We start from the raw sequence: 23481 nt of genomic DNA, 5'->3' as shown, positions 1-23481 counted from the left end.
TTATTTTACTGGATAAGGTTTATAATGATAATAAATAAAGCAAATTTTAAAAATGAAGAGCATGCAAACAAAGTAACTTCACACTTATGAAACCATGGGAGATATAAATGTGTCAAGAAGGCTGCACTCAAAAATCCCTAGGCACTGATAATTTTTTTAACTACAGACAAAAGTTATATCAAATTTTGATCAATATATTGTCCTACTCAGGGTTCTTCTCAGAGCAGATTTAACATCTCTGTTTCTAAAGCTGTAGATTAAGGGATTCATCATGGTAACCATGATAGTATAAAAGATGGAAGAAATTTTCCCCTCATTCATAGACCCAGGTGAGGAGGGCTGAAGATACATAAATGTGCTTGATCCAAAAAACAGAGAAACAGCAAATAAATGGGAACTGCAGGTACTGAATGCCTTGTACTTGCTCTCAGTGGACCTCACCTGGAATATGGTGCAAAGAATGAAGCCATAGGAAGTAAGAATGATGGAGGTTGGAACAACAATATCCTTTCCTACTACAATAAACAGTTCTATCTCATTGACATAAGTACTTGTACAAGAGAGCTATAGCAAAGGGAGGAGGTCACAGAAATAATGGCTAATGGTGTTTCCATCACAGAAGGTCAGTCGAAGCATGCAACCAGTGTGGATCATGGCTCCAGAAAGGCCCATCAAATATGAACCAAGCATAAGATAGAAGCATACTTTAGGGGACATAGCATTGTTATACAAGAGTGGATTACAGATAGCCACATAACGATTATAGGCCATTGCTGTCAGCATGTAACATTCGGAAATTCCAAAAAAGCAAAACATGTAGAGCTGGGTCATGCACCCAGTGTAAGATATAACATTTTTCGCCAGTAAGAAGTTCATCAGCATTTTGGGTGTGATCACTGAAGAATAACAAAGGTCTATGAGGGACAAGTTAAAGAGGAAAAAGTACATGGGGGTGTGAAGGTGAGAATTCAGCACAATTAGAAGGATCAAAGTCAAATTTCCTAATGTAGTTACCATATATATTACTAGAAAGATGAAGAAGAGGGGGACTTGGAGACCAGGCTCTTCAGTTATCCCCAAGAGAATGAATCCCATCACCAAAGTGCCATTTGCCGCAGCCATTGTTCTCTAAGAAAATCTGGGGAGACATAAAAGGAGAAAAGTAAAGGAAAAACCCAACTGACAACTCTCTCTGCTGATCTTGAAGAATGTACTGGGAATGCACTGACCTGCTTGAAAACAGTGTACCTGCCTTTGATGTTATCATGATATAAAGTGGCATTCTTCCCTAGTAAATAAATACAATGCTTGCTTTTAAATCTAGAATTTTGGAAACAAAGGCAATTAAAACTCCCTGATAAAAAGGTCAGCCTTTTCTACTGAGTTACATAGTGGCAAATCCCCATCTAAAATTACAGACAAATATACACTCAAATCACACACACACACAACATCACAGTAGTCTGCACAATTGTATTAAGTATTCTTGTTATAAAATGATTACTAGAAAATTAAGAGAAAAAGTATAGTAGAATGGAACAGGATAAATTTGATGACCTCTGTTGTCATCCTTTACTTCCAAATCCATATGGGTTATAGAGAAAAGGTATAGCAACCTAGGACACACCAAAGTGTGTTCTCTGCAGAAGGCAAATCCACACAGACAAAAATTATTAGAATCTAAAAATAGTTAAGATACTCAGGAACATTTAAGCTCTGGAGGAATTTTAGATCTGCTATGGAGAGGTAGGAAGCTAAATAAGACATTGCAAGTTACATTTCCACTGGCTCTCTGAATAGTGTTATTTCATCCTTCTCTGTTCTTTTTCTTTGGAGTTCACTTAAGTCATAAGCATTTCCTAAGCAGAGAGAAAGGGGTACAACATGGATTCTTGGACCAATCTAAATCTATTATCTACTGTGTGAACCCACTCCATAGGAATGCCTGAATATCTTCCTTGCATTTGAAATTTGCAAAGCTCATATTCACATAGGTTACTTGTTAGAACTCATAGAAATGTAAAACAGGTGAGGCGTGACAAAGTTAAAGAATGCTTGATTATGAAACGAAAATAGGTTCTTAATTTCAAATGTTCAGCAATGATAAACAAGTACTTTATGTTTGCTTTAAATTACATTATATTATCCTCATATACATACATGTATCTCTACAAATCACAAAAACATTAAAAGGGCATAGATGAATTAACTTCAACAGTGGGTCATTTCAACAATGCACATCTTTGTCAAAACACAAATAATTATATGACATACATACTATTTTGCACATTAATAACATTTCAACATATATATTGAATAAAAGGTAAAATATTATTGTGAATAGATTTTAAAACTTACCCTATTTAGAAGAGAAAAAATATGGACTCAATGTCATTATTACTTTTCTTTTTGTCAATACCCGGTCCTGAGTCTTTGTTTGTTTTGATTCTATGAGAATGCTGAACCAAAGTTATTTCTATGCATTTTTCAGACACTTTGCTGAATTATTGTCCACAGGTTGTAATACTACTTCCTAATCCAGTAAAATAATGACAGGAAAACACTATTTTTTTCACACACCTGCCACTTGAAACTCCAGATTCTTATGAGTTCCATGTCATAATGCACTGAGATAATACAAGGAAATCCCTTCAGTTCTTCGAAGGGACTCAAGACAGGTATAAAAAAAGGACTGAAGTGATGGGTTGTACATGCTAGACCAATGTGAATCCTTAGTGCCTTGAAGATTCAATTCAATTCAATCCTTAGTGCCTTGGAGAATCAACAAATTCAAATGAATGTCCTGGTCTTTGGGGAGTATGTATTCTCAATACTTTAGCCAAAATTCAACACCCTTCTCCTAATTAGCTTCTTCACAGAAATCAATGATTTTATTCCTTTTCTCATCCCATGGAGACACAGTACAGTTTCAGAGAAGCAACCCGAATGGTTTTCTTATTGTTTCATAAAAGTTGTTCAAGGGGTATATTAATCCTTCAGTTATAATTTTCTCAAATCATTTTAATTGTAATATTTTTGTTTGCTGATCTGCACATGGATACTAATTCATCATTGTTATTTTACCAGAGTTCAAACATAGAATTACTTTCTCAGCCCCCTAAAATCAATTTCTGCAGGTTGCATGTATTCCCTTTTAATATTTCTTTCTTTTTTTATTTTTTATTATTAAAAATTTCCACCTCCTCCCTACCTCCCATTTCCCTCCTCCTCCCCCCACTCCTCTCCCTCTCTAGTCCAAAGAGCAGTCAGGGTTCCCTGCCCTGTGGGAAGTCGAAGGTCCTCCCCACCCCATCTTGGTCCAGGAAGGTGCACATCTAAACAGACTAGGCTCCCTCAAAGCCAGTACATGCAGTAGGATAAAAACCCAGTGCCATTGCCCTTGGCTTCTCAGTCAGCCCTCATTGTCTGCCACGTTCAGAGAGTCTGGTTTGATCCCATAATTTTTCAGTCCCAGTCGAGCTGGCATAGTGAGCTCCCGTTAGATCAGCCCCACTGTCTAAGTGGGTGGGTGCACCCCTCTCAGTCCTGACTTCCTTGCTCATGTTTTCCCTGCTTCAGCTCCTCACTTGGGCCTTGGGAGCTCAGTCCAGCACTCCAATGTGGGTCTCTGGCTCTATCTCCATCCATTGCCAGATGAAGCTTCTAGGGTGATATGCAAGATATTCACCAGTATGGCTATAGGAAAGGGCCATTTCAGGCTCCCTCTCCTCAACTGCCCAAGGAACTATCTGGGGACATCTCCATGGATACCTGGGAACCCCTCTAGAGTCAAGTCTCTTGCTAACCCTAAAATGGCTTCCTTTATTAAGATATCTTTTTCCCTGCTCCCCTATCCACCTTTCCTCCATCCCAACCATCCCATTCCTTCAGGGTCTCTCCATCCTCCCCTCCTCACTTTTCTCTCCCCATCTCCCCATCTTCCCTTACCCTCAGCCCACCCCCACCCCCAAGATCCCAATTTTTGCCTGGCAATCCAGTCTACTTCCAATATCCAGGAGGATAGCTATATGATTTTTTGGGGGGGTTCACCTTCTTATTTAGCTTCTCTAGGATCAGGAATTATAGGCTCAGTGACCTTTATTTATGTCTAGAATCCACTTATGAGTGAGTACATACCAAATTAATCTTTTTGGATCTGGGTTACCTTACTCAGAAGTGTTTTCTTTCCATCCATTTGCATGCAAAATTCAAGATGTCATTGTTTTCTACCGCTGAGTAGTACTCTAATGCGTATGTATTCCACACTTTCTTTATTCATTCTTCCATTGAAGGGCATCTAGGTTGTTTCCAGGTTCTGGCTATTACAAATAATGCTGCTATGAACATAGTTGAACAAATGTTTTTGTAGTATGATTGGACATCTCTTGAGTATATTCCCAAGAGTGGTATTGTTGGGTCCTGTGGTAGGTTAATCCCGAATTTCCTGAGAAACCTCCACACTGATTTCCAAAGTGGTTGCACAAGTTTGCATTCCCACCAACAGTGGATGAGTGTACCCCTTACTTCACATCCTCTCCAGCAAAAGCTATCATTAGTGTTTTTGATTTTAGCCTGGTGTAAGATGGCATCTCAAAGTTGCTTTGATTTGCATTTCCCTGATCGGTAAGGAGGTTGAGCATGCCCTTAAGTGTCTTTTGGCCATTTGAACTTGTTCTGTTGAGAATTCTCTGTTCAGTTCAGTGTCTCATTTTTTAATTGGGTTAATTAGCATTTGAATATTAAACTTTGTTACTATTAAAGACAGTATTTAACAATTCAGGGAAGTACTTTTATATTTTTCTTTTTTTTCTTTTTTCTTTTCTTTATTTATTTATTAAGATTTTCTCCCTCCCCCCCTCAACCCTCCACTCCCCATCCCTCTACTGTCCGAAGAGCAGTAAGGGTTCCCTGCCCTGTGGGAAGTCCAAGTTCCTCCCCACTCCATCCAGGTCTAGGAAGGTGAGCATTCAAACAGGCTAGGTCCACCCAAAGCCAGGATATGTAGTAGGATCAAAATCCAGTGCCATTGTCCTTGGCTTCTCAGCAGCCCCCATTGTCCACCATGTTCAGGGAGTCCGGGTTTATCCCATGCTTTTTCAGCCCCAGTCCAGCTGGCCTTGGTGAGCTCTGATTAGATCAGCGCCACCATCTCGGTTGGTGGGAGCACCCCTTGCAGTCGTGACGTCCTTGATCATGTTCTCCCTCCTTCTGCTCCTCCTTTGGACCTTTGGTGCTCAGTCCAGTGTACCAATGTGTGGCTCTGTCTCTATTTCCATCCATCGCCAAATGAAGGTTCTATGGTGAAATGCAAGATATTCATCAGTATGACTATAGGATCTGGCCTTTTCCACCTCCCTCTCTTCAGCTGCCCAAGGAACTAGCTGGGGGCATCTCCCTGGATACCTGGGTACCCATCTATATTTTTCTTAAATAATTACAGAAGTTAGAGAGGTAAAGACTCTGAATTTGTATCCTTTTTTTTTTCATGGTTTATTTTTTTATATTTAAAAATTTCCATCTCCTCCCCTCCTCCTCCCCCTTCCCTCCCCTCCTCCTCGCCCTTCACTCCCCTCCTTCTCCCCCTTCCCTCCCCTCCCCTCCACCCATACCTCTCCTCCCTCCCTCTCAAGGTCAAGGAGCCATCAGGGTTCCCTACTCTATGCTAAGACCAAGGTCCTCCCAACTCCCCCCAGGTCCAGGAAGGTGATCGACCAAGCTGAGAAGGCTCCCACAGAGCCTGTCCATGCAGAAGAATCAGAGCCCAGCGCCATTGTCCTTTGCTTCTCAGTCAGCCCCCACTGTTGGTCACATTCAGAGAGACGGGTTTGGTAGAATGATCCATCAGTCCCATTCCAACTGGAGTTGGTGATCTCCCATTAGTTCTGTCCCACTGTCTCCATGAGTGAACGCACCCCTCACGTTCCTGACTTTCTTTTTCATGTTCTCTCTCCTTCTGCTCCTCATCAGGACCTTGGGAGCTCAGTCCAGTGCTCCAATGTGGGGCTCAGTCATTTTCTTCATCTATCGTCAGGTGGAGGTTCTATGGTGATATGCAAGAAATTCATCATTATGGCTATAGGAACTGGCCTTTTCAGGCTTCCTCTCCTCAGCTGCCCAAGGAACTAACTGGGGGTGTCTCCCTGGAAACCTGGGAACCCCTCTAGGGTCAAGTCTCTTGACAACCCTCAGGTGGCTCCCTAAATTAAGACATATGCTTCCCTGCTCCCATATCCACCCTTCCTGTATCCCAAGCATCCCATTCCTCCGAGCTCCCCCCATTCTCCCCTTCACGCTTTTCTCTCCCCATCTTCCCTTGGCCCAGTCTTGCCCAACCCTCAAGATCCCAGTTTTTGCCTGGCGATTGTGTCTACTTCCAATATCCAGGAGGATTACTATATCTTTTTTTGGGAGTTCACCTTCTTATTATCTTCTCAAGGATCCCAAATTATAGGCTCGATGTCCTTTAATTATGGCTAGAAACTGATTATGAGTGATTACATCCCATGTTCATCTTTTTGGGTCTGGGTTACCCCACTCAGAATAGTATTTTCTATTTCCATCCATTTGCATGCAAAATTCAAGATGTCATTGTTTTTACCTCTGAGTAGTATTCTAGCATGTATATATTCCACAGTTTCTTCATCCATTCTTCCACTGAAGGGCATCTAGGTTGTTTCCAGGATCTGGTTATTACAAATAATGCTGCTATGAACATAGATGAGCAAATGCTTTTATAGTATGATTGGGCATCTCTTGGGTAAATTCCCAATAGTGGAATTGCTGGGTCCTGGGGTAGGTTGATCACGAATTTCCTGAGAAACCTCCACACTGCTTTCCAAAGTGGTTGCACAAGTGTGCATTCCCACCAGCAATGGATGAGTGTACCGCTTACCCCACAACCTCTCCAGCAAAGGTTATCGTTGGTGTTTTGGATTTTAGCCAATCTGACAGATGTAAGATGATATCTCAAAGTTGTTTTGATTTGCATTTCCCTGATAGCTAGGGAGGTTGAGCATGACCTTAAGTGTCTTTTGGCCATTTGAACTTCTTCTGTTGAGAATTCTCTGTTCAGTTCAGCGCCCCATTTTGTAATTGGGTTAATTGGCATTTTAAAGTCTAGTCTCTTGAGTTCCTTATATATTTTAGAGATCAGACCTTTGTCAGTTGCAGGGTTGGTGAAGATGTTTTCCCAGTCAGTAGGCTGCTTTTGTGTCTTAGTGACAATGTCCTTTGTTTTACAGAAGCTGCTCAGCTTCAGGCGGTCCCATTTATTCAATGTTGCCCTTAATGTCTGTGAAGCTGGGGTTATGCGTAGGAAACAGTCTTTTGTGCCCATTTGTTGTAGAGTACTTCCCACTTTCTCCTCTATCAAGCTCAGTGTGTTCAGATTAATATTGAGGTCTTTAATCCATTTGGACTTGAGTTTTGTGCATGGTGATAGATATGGATCTACTTTCATTTTTCTACAGGTTGACATCCAGTTATGGCAGCACCATTTGTTGAAGATGCCCTCTTTCTTCCATTGTGTACTTTTGGCTCCTTTATCAAAAATCAGGTGTTCCTAGGTTTGTGGTTTAAGATCCGGGTCTTCTATACGATTCCATTGGTCAACTTCTCTGTTTTTATGCCAATACCAAGCTGTTTTCAATAATGTAGCTCTGTAATAGAGTTTGAAGTCAGGGATGGTAATGCCTCTAGAAGTCCCTTTATTGTATAAGATTTTTTGGCTATCCTGGGTTTCTTGTTTTTCCATATAAAATTGATTATTGTCCTCTCAAGATCTGTGAAGAATTTTGATGGGACCTTGACGGGGAATGCATTGAATCTACAGCTTGCTTTTTGTAGAATTGCCATTTTTACTATGTTGATCCTCCCAATCCATGAGCAGGGGAGGTCCTTCCATTTTCTGGTATCCTCCTCAATTTCTTTCTTCAAAGACTTAAAGTTCTTGTCAAATAAATCCTTCCCTTCCTTGGTTAGAGATACTCCCAGATATCTTATGCTATTTGTGGCTATTGTGAAAGGTGATACTTCTCTGATTTCCCTCTCTACTTCCTTATCCTTTGTGTGTAGGAGGGCGACTGATTTTTTCGAGTTGATCTTGTAGCCTGCCATGTAACTAAAGGAGTTTATCAGTTGTAGGAGTTCTTTGGTGGAGTTTTTGGGGTCGCTTATGTACACTATCATATCATCTGCAAATAACGAAAGTTTAACTTCTTCCTTTCCAAATCGAATCCTCTTGATTCCCTTACGTTGTCTTATTGCAATTGCTAGAACTTCAAGCACAATATTGAATAGATATGGAGAGAGTGGACAGCCTTGTCGTGTTCCTGAATTTACTGGGATAGCCTTGAGTTTCTCTCCGTTTAATTTGATGTTAATTGTCGGCTTGGTGTAAGTATCTTTTATTATATTTAGGAATGACCCTTGTATCCCTAATCTCTCCAAGACCTTTATCATAAAAGGATGCTGAATTTTGTCAAATGCTTTTTCAGCATCTAATGAGATGACCATATCGTTTTTTTTCCTTCAGTTTATTTATATGATGGATTACATTGATAGATTTTCGTATGTTGAACCAGCCCTGCATCTCTGGCATGAAGCCTACTTGATCATAATGGATAATTTTTCTAATATGTTCTTGGATTCGGTTTGCCAGTATTTTATTGAGAATTTTTGTGTCAATGTTCATGAGTGAGATTGGCCTGTAATTGTCTTTCTTGGTTGAGTCTTTGTGTGGTTTAGGTAACAGGGTAACTGTAGCTTCATAGAAGGAATTTGGCAGTGACTCTTGTGTTTCTATATTATGAAATATCTTAAGGAGTATAGGTTTTAGGTCTTCTTGGAAGTTCTGGTAGAATTCTGCATTGAAACTATCTGGTCCTGGGCTTTTTTTGGTAGGGAGGATTCTGATAACAGTTTCTAATTCTTCGCGACTAACAGGACTATTTAGAGCACTTACCTGGTCCTGGTTTAACTTTGGTATATGGTATTTATCTAAAAAAGTGTCCATTTCTTTTACATTTTCCAATTTTGTGGCATACAGGCTTTTGTAGTAAGATCTAATGATTCTCTCAATTTCCTCTGTGTCTGTGGTTTTGTCCCCCTTTTCATTTCTGATCTTATTAATTTGCCAGTTCTCTCTCTGCCGTTTGATTAGTTTGGCTAAGGGTTTGTCAATCTTGTTGATTTTCTCCAAGAACCAGCTTTTTGTTTCATTGATTCTTTGGATTGTTTTCTGTGTTTCTATTTTGTTGATTTCTGCCCTCAGTTTGACTATTTCCAGTCTTCTACTTCTCCTAGGTGACTCTGCTTCTTTTTTTCCCCAGAGTTTCAGGTGTGCTGTTAAGTCACCAATGAGTGCTTTCTCTGTTTTCTTTAAGTGGGCATTTAGTGCTATGAACTTTCTTCTTAGCACTGCTTTCATTGTGTCCCATAGGTTTCAGTATGTTGTGTCTTTATTTTCATTAAATTCAAGAAAGACTTTAATTTCTTTCTTTATTTCTCCCTTGACCCAGGTGTGGTTCAGTAGTTGGCTGTTCAGTTTCCATGCATTTGTGGGCTTTCTATGGGTAGCATTGTTGTTGATTTCTAATTTTAATCCATGGTGATCCGATAAGACACAGGTGGTTACTAATATGTTTTTGTAACTGTGGAAATTTGCTTTGTTACCAAGTATATGGTCAATTTTCGAAAAGGTTTCATGAGCCGCAGAGAAGAAGGTATATTCTTTCCTGTTTGGGTGGAATGTTCTATAGATGTCTGTTATATCCATTTGGTTCATTACTTCATTAAGTCTTTCAATTCTCTGTTAGGTTTCTGTCTGTTTGTCCTGTCCGTTGGTGAGAGAGGAGTGTTGAAGTCTCCAACTATAAATGTGTGTTTGGTTTGATGGCTGCCTTGAGTTCTAGAAGTGTTTCTTTTACATAAGTGAGAGCTTTTATATTAGGGGCATAGATATTCAGGATTGAGACTTCATTCTGAAGGATTTTTCCTGTTATGAGTATAAAGTGTCCCTTTCCATCTCTTCTGATTGATTTTAGTTTGAAGTCAAGTTTGTTAGAAATTAGTATGGCCACACTGGCTTGTTTCTTAGGTCCATTTGCTTGATAAACCTTTTCCCAACCCTTTACTCTGAGTAGGTGTCTGTCATTGTGGTTGAGGTGTGTTTCATGTAAACAGCAGAATGTTGGATCCTGTTTTCGTATACAATCTCTTAGCCTGTGCCTTTTTATAGGTGAATTGAGTCCATTGATATTAAGTGATATTAATGACCAGTGGTTGTTAACTCCGGTCATTATTTTGTAGTAGAGTTTGTGTGTTTCCCTTCTTCTAGTTGTGCTGGTGAAGGGTCGCTAGATGCCTGAGTTGTTGTGGGCGTTGTTGGACTCCTTGGTTTGTGATTTTCCTTCTCTTACTTTCTGCAAGGCTGGATTTGTGGCTAAGTATTGTTTAAATCTGTTTTTGTCCTGGAATATCTTGTTTTCTCCATCGATGGTGAATGCAAGCTTTGCTGGGTATAGTAGTCTAGGCTTGCATCCATGTTCCCTTAGTGTCTGTAGCACATCTATCTAAGCTCTTTTGGCTTTCATGGTTTCCATTGAGAAATCAGGTGTAATTCTGATAGGTTTCCCTTTATATGTTACTTGACCTTTTTCCTTTGCAGCTCTTAATATCTGTTCTTTATTCTGTATGTTTTGTGTTTTGATTATTATATAGCATGGGGATGCTTTCTTTTGATCCAGTCTATTTGGTGTTCTGTAGGCTTCTTGTACCTTCATAGGAACATCCTTCTTTAGGTTGGGGAAGTTTTCTTCTATAATTTTGTTGAATATGTTTTCTGGGCCTTTGAGTTGTAATTCTTCTCCTTCTTCTACCCCAATTATTCTTAGATTTGGTCTTTTCATGGTCTCCCAGATTTCCTGGATATCTTGTGTCAAGAATTTGTTAGATTTTTTTAATTCTTTAATCTGTGAGTTTATTTCCTCTATAGTATCTTCAGAGTCCGAGATTCTTTCTTCCATCTCTTGTATTTGGTTGGAAATACTTGTCTCTGAAATTTCTGTTCATTTACTCAGAGTTTCCATTTCCAGTCTTCCCTCAGATGGTGTTTTCTTCATTACCTCCATTTCATTTATCAGGTCTTGTACTGTTTCCCTTACCAGTTTGATTGCTTTTTCTTGTTTTTCTTGGGTATCTTTGAGGATTTTATTTATTTCATCTACCTTTTTGTTTGTCATCTCCATTTCTTTATGGCAATTTTTTTACCTCCTGTTTAAGGTCCTCTATTATTTTCATAAAGTACTGTTTAAGGTCGGTTTCTTCTATATCTTCTGGGGTTGGGTATTCAATTCTTGTTGTTTCGGGATGTCTGGATTATGGTGATGTCATGTTGCCTTTCATGTTGTTGGAGGAGTTCTTGCATTGGTGCCTGCCCATCTCTTCCTTCAAATGGAGCCAGGAGGTGCTTGGTGTCCTAGACCAATCTTTACTGTGACTGAATCTGGTTGGATCTCCCCAGTGCCAGAGGAGGACGTATTCCTTGCGTCACAATCTGAAGAAGCCCGCAGTCCCTTGCAGGAATCCTCAGACCTGCCTGGAGGCCAGAGTCTGACCCCTTTGGATGGATGGCCTTAGTACAGGAGCAGGACACCTGAAAACACTAGGGAAGCTTGGGAGAGGCAGGGACTTGAGAAACAAAGACAAGCCTGCAGAGGGAGCTGGGGGGAGGGGGTCTGTGCTCTCTTCCAGGGCAGGTTGCTGCAGGGTCCGCATTCACTCACCAGTCCAGATGGAATTCCAGGGCACAGGATCAGGGATTCCAGGCAGCCCAGGGACGCTGCCAGGACAAAAGGGCCAAGTTGGGGGCAGGGCAGGGCGGGAGGGAATATCACACAGCGAACCTGGCAGCACAATCTGAAGGTGTCTACACTCCCTTGCAGGAATCCTCAGACCTGCCTGGAGGCCAGAGTCTGACCCCTTTGGGTGGATGGCCTTAGTACAGGAGCAGGACACCTGAAAACATTAGGGAAAGCTTAGGAGAGGCAGTGACTTGAGAAACAAAGACAAGCCTGCAGAGGGAGCTGGGGGAGGGGGTCTGTGCACTCTTCCAGGGCAGGTTGCCCCAGGGTCTGCACTCACTCACCAGTCCAGATGGAATTCCAGGGCACAGGATCAGGGATTCCAGGTAGCCCAGGGATGCTGCCAGGACAAAAGGGCAAATTATATGGTTTTAATATGCAAGAAAATACTTTCTGCATATTACAAATCAATAACTATATCAAGAGGTTATTTAAAATAACTTAGTACCATAAAATAGCATATAATTCTGACTTTTGGATAGAATTATCAGTAAGGGCTTAGTTTCACCTTACTTAAATCATTTTATTTTTAGCCTGCCTTTCCTGATTTATTTGAATCAATATAGATTGTATAGGCTATATTTATTGTTGTGTCAAGTACAATGAAAAGAAGGATTCAAGTATGTCTCTTTAAAAGGTTAATTTTATTGCTTTTGGGATAATTGCTATTAATCTCTCCTACACAATTAGCATAAGCTCTTTGCCAGGGTTCATTGTCTTCCCATACTTTTTAATTTAATTAGAAGTAAAAAAGCACTATAACATCTGTTGGGTCTATTTCTACTAGTTGACAAAGTCTCAATTTTCCCTTTATAATTAATTCAGAGACCTTTTCCACATAAGCATTTAATTTTTTACTCAGTTTATGTGGTAAAAAGATCCATTCTAGGATAATACCTCCCATCTGAATTAAAATCCCTGTAGTGAAAATTCTATAAGACATTATGACTAGAATGCAAATAAGATTTGGATCCACCTGATCTACATGTGCCTCTTGGAATGTCTCTTCAGCCAAAGTTAATTATTTCTCAGATTTAGTTGTTAATTTCCTAGGAATATTTAAGTCTTTGCCACCATCTAAGGATTTGTTTAAAAGAATTATTCGATCAGGTTTTACTCCAAATTGAATCATAGATTGGAAATGTCTCCTAGTAACTTGGAATGTCATTAAGATTTCACAATCTATCTGTCCTAATTTGAACTTTTTGTGTTCTAATTTTCTGTAAACTTATTTTATAACCTAGGCAATTGATAGAATCTTCTCTTTGTATTTTTAGGAGCAATTGGTAATCCCCATTTAGGCAAATCTTTCTTTACTTCTTCAACATTTTTCTAGGGTATCTGCATTGGAATCAGATAGCAAATGTCGTCCATTTAATGGTAAATTATAGATTTAGTAAATTGTTTACATATTATTTCCAATGGCTGACTTACAAAATATTGGCACAGAGTGGGGAATTGAGCATTCCCTGTGGGAGGATGGTCCATTAATATCTCCTAGTAGGCTGAGAATTATTATATGTATGCATTTTGAATGTAATTTTTCTCTGTCCCTTCCTTGTAAGGGTACAGTATAGAAAGATTTTTTTAAATCAGTAACTATAAGTGGCCATTCTTTAGGCAATAGGAAAGGCAGAGGAATTCCAGATTATAGAAGGCCCATAGGTTAAATTACCCTATTGAGAGCTCTTAAATCAGTCACCATTCTCCATGTTCTAGATTTCTTTTTAACAAATAAGGAAAATTCCCAGGCTTAGCTGATTCTTCAAAGCGATGATCATCAAATTGCTACTGTACCAGCTATTCTAAAGCCTACAGTTTCTCTTCTATTAAAAGCCATTGTTTAACACATATTTGTTTCTAAGTTTATTATTTTAAAGATAGGGCCGTTTTTACCTCTGTAGCATTGTTAGTTGTTTTTGTGTTCTTGAATGACTGTTGACCTTTTTTTAGATTGCAGTATAAGATATTTCCCAGAAATAAGAGTTTCTGGGTCTGTAGGAATGTTAATCTGTATATTCCATTGCTGCATCAGGTCATGAGCCCATTATTTCACACTGATATTAGCCACATATGTTATCGGTCTTCCTCTCTGTCCCTATGGCCCTATTCATTCAACCCATCTCATACTTTATTTAATTTAATATAGGGTTCAAATTCCTAGGAATTGAACAACTGCTTCTTTAAGAGGCAAATGAGGCCAATTCCATGCCAGGATTCTGGGGTAAAGATAGTCACATCCACACCCATGCCTAGTAATCCCTCAATTACAATTTTAACTATATATACTCTTAGCTTTGGTCTTTGATAATTTTTAGAAGTCTGTCAAAATATACATCTTATTTTCTTTTGGAATTTTTATTTATCCTCCATGTTTAATTTATCATCCAGAACAGTATGGTATGGTCTGTTATAGCAGTCACTGGATTTTTAAATTTTCTTGATGAGACATCCTCAACAGGGACTGGGAATGACTTTACCACAATTGACCTGGGGGCCTGTGAGAGCCCCTAAAGAAGCTTCTGATAGTTTCTGGCTGCCTTGTTTGTCTTTTGTTGATCTACATTCATTGATTCAATGCCGGCCTTTGCCACATCTATATAATACAAAAGATTGAGATATATTTTTGTCATTCAAAATGAGACATTATTTCTAGGAATTCCTTCAGTGCAATATCTTCTCAGATGTCATATTCTACCACAATTAAAGCATTTGGCATTTTTATGTCTTCTCATATTTTTGAAAATTGTTTCTCCTACACAAGCCTCAATATTATACTCAAGTGTCTCAATATCCATTGTATAAAGAATCCATCCACCCATGGGTGCTGATCTAAGCTTTAAAGGACCAAGAAAGGTTTTGCATTAAAAGTTTGCATTTTCAAAAGCCAGAGATTTAATAAGTCATTCCCTACTTTCTGGTTCTGCTACTCCTATTTGTATAGCCTTAGTTTATTTTTGTAAAAGGTCACTAAAGTGTTATCTTTGACCTTGTTTAACCCTAGTATGATTCATTTCTCTCTTTTTTTTTTTGGTTCTTGAATTCTGTCCCAAGCATTTAAGGCTGCTGTGTGGCACAGGGACAAAATATGTTCATTATAAAGAGCTTGACCTTGTGCTCTCACCAAGAATTTGATCTTGTGAAGCCTCAAATCCTTTTGCTCTTCCCTGTTGTTCTAAAATTTTTGCTTCTTCTCTCTAGTAACATTTTCACAGTACTTGCAGAATATCTTCCAGGACTACTGGAACTAATTAAAGCCAATCGTGTGGTGTATCCATATTGTTGGAAGCCCATGTCTTTACCATCTCTGTAACACATGGTGAATGCAAGCGATAAGATACTACTGCTTGCTTAATTTTCTTTAGATCATTCATACTTATATGATATAGGTGTGTTTGATGTACTGTAGATGAATCTGTAGGGACTGATGTACTGTAGATGAATCTGTAGGGACTTTGCTCCACAATTCCGCATAGTGATTGGTTGTGGATTTCTGTACACTTATCCATCTGTTGCAAAGAAATGTTTCCTTGATGAAGGGTGAGGACTGCCTTTACCTGTAGGTATAACAAAAGTTATTTATAATGTAATTAGGGATTGTGCTATTTTACTGAAGTGGTAGTTGTAGGTCTTTTTGATCTTTGACTTCACTATCCCTGGGTAGTTGCATAATTTTCCAGTACTCAACAAGAATTCCTATCTTGTTGAGTGGGCCTTAAGTTAAATTAGAGAAATGTTTGTTACTGCCAAGGTATGCATGCCACTACTGTACTCTCGTGATTGTATAGCCATTTTTTTTTGGTTTTTCGAGACAGGGTTTCCCTGTAGTTTCTAGAGCCTATCCTGGATCTAGCTCTTGTAGACCAGGCTGGCCTCGAACTCAGAGATCTGCCTGCCTCTGCCTCCCAAGTGCTGGGATTAAAGGCGTGCACCACCACTGCCCAGCCATATAGCCATATATTTATTTTATTTTTCTAGTTTAGGATTATATCATTTTCCACTTCCCTCATCTCCTTCCAAACCAATCACAGCCATTCTCACTTCCTTTCATATTTGTGTGTGAATGTGTGTCTATGAACAAGTGCAGGAGGTTGATGGTAGACTTCAGAATATCACACAGCATCCCCTGAATCTGGAGTTATAGCAAATTGTGAGTCACTTGAGTCGGGTAATAAAAATTTAACCATGATCCTCTCGAAGAGCAGTAAGTGCTCTTAACAGTTGAGCCACCTCACCATCCTCTACCTTTGCCGTTTTTGTTCAACCTAGAGTGAGTAGCTCTTAATGAGGTCACTGGGCAAAAACAGTAGGTGAGAGATTTCAAATTAGAAATTATTAATTATAATAAGAGTTCTTCAAGGATGGTGTGGTATTATATAGTAAATTCTAATGATTCAACAAAATTACTTGTAACTAACTAGTAAATTTCACCAAGTTGTCTTGAGAAAAACCTTGACATGGTGGAAGGGTTGACCAAAACTGACCTTTCTTACATGATGGCAGATTCAGAAGGGTACAGATGCTGGCTTAATTATACCAGAAAGGACATGTACATTGATATCATGGAGAAATTCAATGTTGATTTGATGGTTACTAGAAATTAATAAACTGATATAATTATACCGTCATATCTAGTTATCTGTCTATCTGCTTGTGTAATTGCTATTGATCCATCTTTCTGCCTATCTATATTAAATGAAATGTCTAGGACTGCCAGTTAGCCCAGAAACTTCACAGGTTTTTGTGATTTCATGTTTAAGATGGTGGTATTTTGATTTGGTCAACTTAACTCTCCTTTATTCATTTATTCTGCTTTTTTCCAAATTTTTTTATTCATTTTACATATCAACCACAATTCCCCCTCCCTGCCATAATCTGCCTACTCCCACTTTCCCCTAGTCTCACCCCTCATCCACTCCTGAGAAAGAGTAAGGTTTCCCATCTGGAGTCAACAAAGCCTGGCACATTCAGCTGGGGCAGCACTAAGACCTTTCCCCCTGCATCAAGGCTGAGCAAGGCATCCTACAATATGGAATGAGCTCAAAAGCCCAGTTCATGCATCAGGGATAGAGCATTGTCCCACTGCCAGGAGTCCCACAAACAGACCAGTTTATACAACCATGGTCCACATCCAAACTACCCAGCTCAGTCCGATGCAGGGATCTATCCATGGTGCATAAACTGACTTTTTGCACTCACTCATTCTATATGGTGCAATGCCTTGCTCCACCTCTATGCAGGAAGGATGTCTTGGTTCTGCCTCAACTAAGCATGCCAGGCTTTGTTGACTTCATATTCAGAGGTCTTACCCTTAATGAATAGTAGATCTGTGATTGAATAGGGGAAGGTGGGAGGAGAGGAAAATGGAGAGGAAGGGGAAAGTGATTTTCATATGTAAAATTAATAAAAATATTTTAAAACTCTTAATTTTCTTTTACACATTAAAACTAGTAAGGGACCTTCAATATCTACTGAGCTTCATAAATTTTAAAAAGGAGTTCATACATTTAAAATGAAATAGAATAATTTAAGTTGAAATCATTAAATTTTCTACAAGGAACAGTAATAAACCTTCAACCCTAGAAGAGTCTCATGCAGAATTTCCAGTGAGTATAAAAGTACACCTTTTGGGGTTAGTGGTGGACCATTTAAAAACAGCAATATTTCTTGGAGTATAGAGCATGAGACTCTTAACTCAAGGTCGTGGGTTTAAGCCCCATGTTGAGTGCCAATTGTTGCAGGGGAAGGTTTGCTTGTTTATCCGGGCCACCCGGCTAGCATAGCCCCAAAATAACCACACAGAAATTGTATTAATTAAATCGTTGCTTGGCCCATTATCTCTAGCCTCTTATTGGTTAACTCTCATATCTTGATTTAACCCATTTCTATTAATCCATATATAGCCACATGGTAGTAGCTTACCAGGAAAGATTTGGCATGTCTGTCTTTGGCAGCTTCATGGCATCTCTCTCCTACTCCACCTCTCTTCCTCCAAGCATTAAGTTCTCTCTTTCCCACCTACTTAAATTCTGCCCTATCAACTAGACCAAGGCAGTTTCTTCATTCATTAACCAATACAAACAACACACAGAGGGGAGTGCCACATCACCTGGGTGTAGTTATAGTTGGACAAGAAAGACACCTTTTAAAGACAATACAGTGTAGATGTTTTTGGGGTTTTTTGTTTGTTTGTTTGCTTTTCTCTTTATTCTTTGGAAGCCTTCCATCAAGCTATGACATAATCACATGGAGACTGATTCTATTTTTTTTTGAATGCCTGCCTTTGCTTGGCTTACTTCTGACCATCTTTTCTTAAATAATGCAGTCTAACTTTTGCCTATGGGATTTGACCTGTCTTATATTTCTGTATATCTTTTCTTTCCTTCCAATTCCATGTCTGACTGATTGACTGGCCTCTAGAATTCTCCTTTCCTCCATTTCTAGATCCTCCTCCCTCTCCTCTTTTTCTTCTATTTATTCTCTCTGCTTGACAATTGCTGACTATCCTTTCTCCTACCTAGCTATTGGCCTTTCAGCTCTTTATTAGACTAATCATGTGTTTTGGACAGGCAAAGTAACACAGCTTTACAGAGTTAAATAAATGGGTCATAAAAGAATGCAGTACATCTTTGCATGATTAAACAAATATTTTACAACATAAATATAACACTTCTTAAACTATATTCCACAACAGGTTAGGTTTTGTTAAAAATATTTCATTCAAATGTGTATGTGAATGGGAGCATGGTTTGATATTCCTTAGAATGAAATAAGTCCAACATATGTAATATCCTCTCTCCTAAATTCAATTCAGTATCAGTTGGATAAACTAAAACCAAACTGCCCAGTAAAAATCCACGGAGCAATCTATATCCAAATAATAAATGAGAATAAGTCTGGAATGATTCATATTAGATAAACCTTCTCTCAGTCTGTTTCATCATTGTTATATATAATTTACCTCCTACTAGAAAGGCCAATTTAAAGTGTCACAGTTTTATTGATTCTGCAAAGACAAAATAGAATCTTCTAGCTTAGAACATAAAAAGCTTTACATCCTGATTAATGTACTTCTTATTGCATGGTGTGAGCTACATAAATTTGTAATGAATACTATTTATAGGTGTTTCTATGTATATAATGTTCATCTGAAGTCTTCCTAATAGAGCAGAAACATTTTTGCAGTTCTGTATTTTAGCAAATATTGAAAAGCTTATTTTGAATACTTTAAATGTTTTAAATTTGATAAAAGTACTTAAAGTTTTTATGTGTGAAAAGTACATGTAGCACTGTTAAATACATAACTTGAGGCTAACATTATTAATTTTCAGAATTGTCATTGTATATACTCATTTTAAATAATATGTGACATAAAATATTCATAAAAACCTCTGACTCATTGAGCATAATTCCTTCCATATCTTTTCACATCTCATTTTTATTCTCTGCACCCCAATGTTTATTAGGCCTTTTCTTTCTACATTTTTGTTATATATACATATATTTGCATGTATACATATAAAATCTATCAAGAATAAGGAAGAAAAACATGGTGTTTGTCTTAGACAGAATTTACATATTTGTGCCTATATATGAGTGTATGTACAAAAATAAATAACATATATATATGTTATTTAATTATATATATATATTTATATACTTATATATATACAAAATTAAAGAAAAGGGGAGCATTAATTTAGAGGATTTAGTTGTTAAGCATGGGAATGTTTGGAGATTGCTTGGAGTAAGGAGAGGGAACTGGGAAAGTAATGCAGCTATATTTTACTTTATTTTATTAAAACTTTTAAGATTTATTATTAATTTTTAAAATATTTTTACTTTTATAATTTAAAATACAGTTACATACTTTTTCCACATTCTCTTTCCTGCCTACAACCCCTTTGCTTTCTCTGAAGTGCAGGATTTCTATTTCTTTAACTACTGTTACACATATTCATATATGCTCTTAAATATATAAATACAACCTCTCTGTCCATATAATGTTACTTTTTGTATGACCTTATAGTTGATCACATGATATTGGATCACCAATTGGAGTTTATTATTTATTCTCTGAAGAAATTTTTCCATCAGAGGTTGAGGCCCCTTGAGATTTTCCCCTTTTATGCTCGCATGTCTCCTAGAAATTTTATTTTGGTGTTCAGAAATATATTTTTCTCTTTGGTAAAAAGCATCTGTGAGGTTTCTGGCAACACAGCACTGGAGGTGACTTGCTATATCAGTTTGCAACTTTCAGACACAGAATTTAGTAAGCCAGGAGCAAGATCTGTGCACAATTCTTACTTAACTTCTGGAAGCAAGAGAGCAGGAACACAAAACTCAGATTTTCCTTCAGAAACAAAGATAATTGGGTAGGCAGAAATCTATCTCTCTATCTACTCTGGGGGATGCATGCTCTCTAGAGTGAATAGAAAGGATGAGTATAATTGTGAGTCTCTTGGGAAATAAATATCATGATGAAGAATGTAACACAATTTCCCCAATTCCTAATTCAATATAAATGCTCTCCTCTGAAGAAGAGTCTGAATATTTTTCTGCCCTGCTTATAAACACACACATCCTGCAGTGAAAAGGCACTTTCTCTGCTTCCAAAAAAGACTCTAAGCCTTAATAACAAATAATGTTCTGTGATTCAGAAATTGGTTCAAGAGAATTAAGTCTTGTGTATATCTTCTTTAAATTGAAATATCTGAAACTTTTCAATCTGAAATATTTATCCAGATAAAGAGGAAAATGGAGAAATAGGACTGATCTAAGGAATGGACAGAAAACTGTGAGTTTGGAGTTCAAGGTTTACTAATATCCGTACTTCTTCCCTCTGGTTTTTTTGTTGTTGTTGTTTTGATTTGTTTTGTTTTGTTTTGTTTTTGTTTTTTTGAGACTGGGTTTCCCTGTAGTTTCTAGAGCCTGTCCTGGAACTAGCCTTTGTAGACCAGGCTGGCCTCGAACTCAGAGATCTGCCTGCCTCTGCCTCCCGAGTGCTGGGATTAAAGGCGTGCGCCACTACCGCCCGGCCCCTCTGTCTTTTTTATAAATAAATATTAGATTTTTTTAATTTTTGTTTTATTAAAAAGATTTTCTCATATAGTATAATCTGATTACCATTTCGTGACCCTCAACTTCTCTGAGATACTATCCACTCCTCCTTCTTCCAAATCCACTTGCTTTATATCTCACAACATATGCTGGGCTTCAGCAAGTGTCTTCCTTTTCTTATACGAAATGAGCCTCAAGTAAAACCTGCAGAAGAAAGCATTCAGATGGATCAGAGAGGGTTACAAGGCAATGGCCATGGGGTTACAGCACCTCCACTGGAGATAACTTACATGGTCAAAACTTAAATCTTCCAGATTCATGACTCTGTGACAAGGGGACAAGAATTATTTTCCCCGTGACTCTCTCTTTTCCTTTTGTTTTTAGATTAGGCACAAGTTTTTCATTCATAGCACAGCAAAAGTGAATCTGCAGTAGAAACCAGCACTGTGCTGTCCAGGCATCTATTCCCAATTTTAAGGTTGTATGGAGGGCTCTAGTGTAGGAAGACAGGAGATGGGAGAAGGTTGAATGCTTATCAGAATATTCTTCTTGCTTTTTCATAAATAATACTAAAATTTGGTACCAGTGTACTTCTGACTTAAGATAATATTTTGTGGCTACAACAGCTGATTCTATATGATTAATCTGGACTACTTACACCCTACTTACAACTCACAGGTGTAAATGACCCATGACAAGTAAAAGTCATCTTCTAATGTAGGTCTATTTCTCTGTCCACAGATTCTCATAGAGAAAAATAAACAGAGTAAATGTCTCTTTAGTGACTGAATTCATTCTCATAGGATTAACAGACCAGCCTGAACTACAAATGCCCTTGTTCTTTATGTTTCTAGCAATGTATCTGGTCACTGTATTGGGAAATTTGTGTTTGATAATTCTGAATGTGCTGAATTCTCACCTCCACACGCCTATGTACTTTTTTCTTTTTAACTTGTCTTTTATAGACCTTTGCTATTGTTCTGTGTTCACTCCCCAAATGCTAATGAACTTTGTATTAAGGAAGAATGTAATTTCTTACAAGGAATGTATGACTCAAGCCTTTTTCTTTTGCTTCTTTGCTGTTTCTGAGTTTTATGTGTTGACTTCTATGGCCTATGATCGCTACATAGCCATCTGTAATCCACTCTTGTATAATGTTGTCATGTCTCCTAAACTATGTTTGAACCTTATGTTTGGTTCCTACTTTATTGCATTTTCTACTGCTATAGCTCACACTGCATGCTTGCTGAGACTGACCTTCTGTGGCGCAAACACCATCAACCACTACTTCTGTGATATTCCTCCTTTGCTCCAGCTCTCCTGCACGAGCACATATGCAAATGAGTTTATAATTCTTGTTGTTGGGAGCATCCATGTCATTGTTCCTACGTCAACTATCTTTATCTCCTATGGTTTCATCCTCTACAGCATCTTCCACATCCGTTCCTCGGAGGGAAGGTCCAAAGCCTTCAGCACCTGCAGCTCTCACATCATTGCTGTTTCTCTGTTCTTTGGGTCAGGTGCACTTGTGTATTTTAAACCCTCAACTGGGTCTATGAATGAAGGAAAAATCTCTTCTGTCCTTTACACTCATGTGGTTCCCATGATGAATCCCTTAATCTACAGCTTGAGGAACAAAGATATTAAAGTTGCCCTGATGAACAGCCTTAGAAGCAGGAACTTTTGATTGTACATGGTTGTCTTTATGCCTCTTATTTAAGGAACAGAAATAATTTCTATGTATGAGCAATATTTTAGCAGATGGCTTTACCTCTGTAATTAGTTCCTAGAAATTATTCTGCTTTTTATTTTTATTTATTTTTTGTTGCTGTTGTTTTGTTTTTATTTGTTTTTAAACAGGCAGAAACAATTGGTGCAGCTATGAAAGCTAATCTGTTCTCTTTTCTTTCATAAAAAGTTATTTAAATCTCTAGATATATTATTAATATTTCCAGAGTTTGCTTCTTTATTTTTATTGTCATTTCACCATTTTCAATTCTCTTTCTTCTCTGATTTTTTTTTTTTTTTTTGGTTTTTTCGAGACAGGGTTTCTCTGCAGCTTTTTAGAGCCTGTCCTGGAACTAGCTCTTGTAGACCAGGCTGGTCTCGAACTCACAGAGATCCGCCTGCCTCTGCCTCCCGAGTGCTGGGATTAAAGGCGTGCGCCACCACTGCCCGGTTCAATTCTCTTTCTTATATAAAAATAATGCCACTGAATATTGAGTTGAGGTTGGTATATAAAATGAAAAAAAAAACTTTTAAATAAAATTAAAATACCACAGAAAGCACTTACACACTGTTCCCCATTCATTACGAACCTTTTTTTTCTTTTATTCTCTAAAGTTCTTCTTCAAATGGCCAAGTAATTAAATGGCACTTTCCATGATATGTGCGTTTCTCATTTTGAAGTTATAACTTTAAATGTGTAATTCAAACATCTGCTTCTGTTCTTTTCTTTACATCTCCAATGGAAAGTAACATAATTCTTTCAAATGCCAGTGTGACAGATTTTATTTGTTCATAATCAACAGCTTAATTAAAACTGTAGAATATCCTAATT

The 23481-nt window shown here is 38.1% G+C and overlaps 1 protein-coding gene and 1 pseudogene across 1 annotated transcript; one reads left to right on the top strand and one right to left on the bottom strand.

Annotated features, from left to right (window-relative positions):
* Window positions 1-189: 189 nt before the first annotated feature.
* On the bottom strand, window positions 190-1122 carry LOC119810160 (annotated as a pseudogene).
* Window positions 1123-15594: 14472 nt separating this feature from the next.
* LOC119809330 (olfactory receptor 8B3-like) lies at window positions 15595-22608 on the top strand. Its single transcript, XM_042054708.1, has 2 exons — window positions 15595-15612; window positions 21673-22608. Exons 1-2 carry the CDS (start codon window positions 15595-15597, stop codon window positions 22606-22608), a joined length of 954 nt encoding a protein of 317 aa, XP_041910642.1.
* Window positions 22609-23481: the final 873 nt, after the last annotated feature.

This window comes from Arvicola amphibius, chromosome 3 (genome assembly GCF_903992535.2).
Source record: "Arvicola amphibius chromosome 3, mArvAmp1.2, whole genome shotgun sequence".
NCBI classification, from domain to species: domain Eukaryota; kingdom Metazoa; phylum Chordata; class Mammalia; order Rodentia; family Cricetidae; genus Arvicola; species Arvicola amphibius.
Note: the sequence above shows the minus strand (reverse complement) of the source record. Positions and strands in the feature narration are given on the sequence as shown.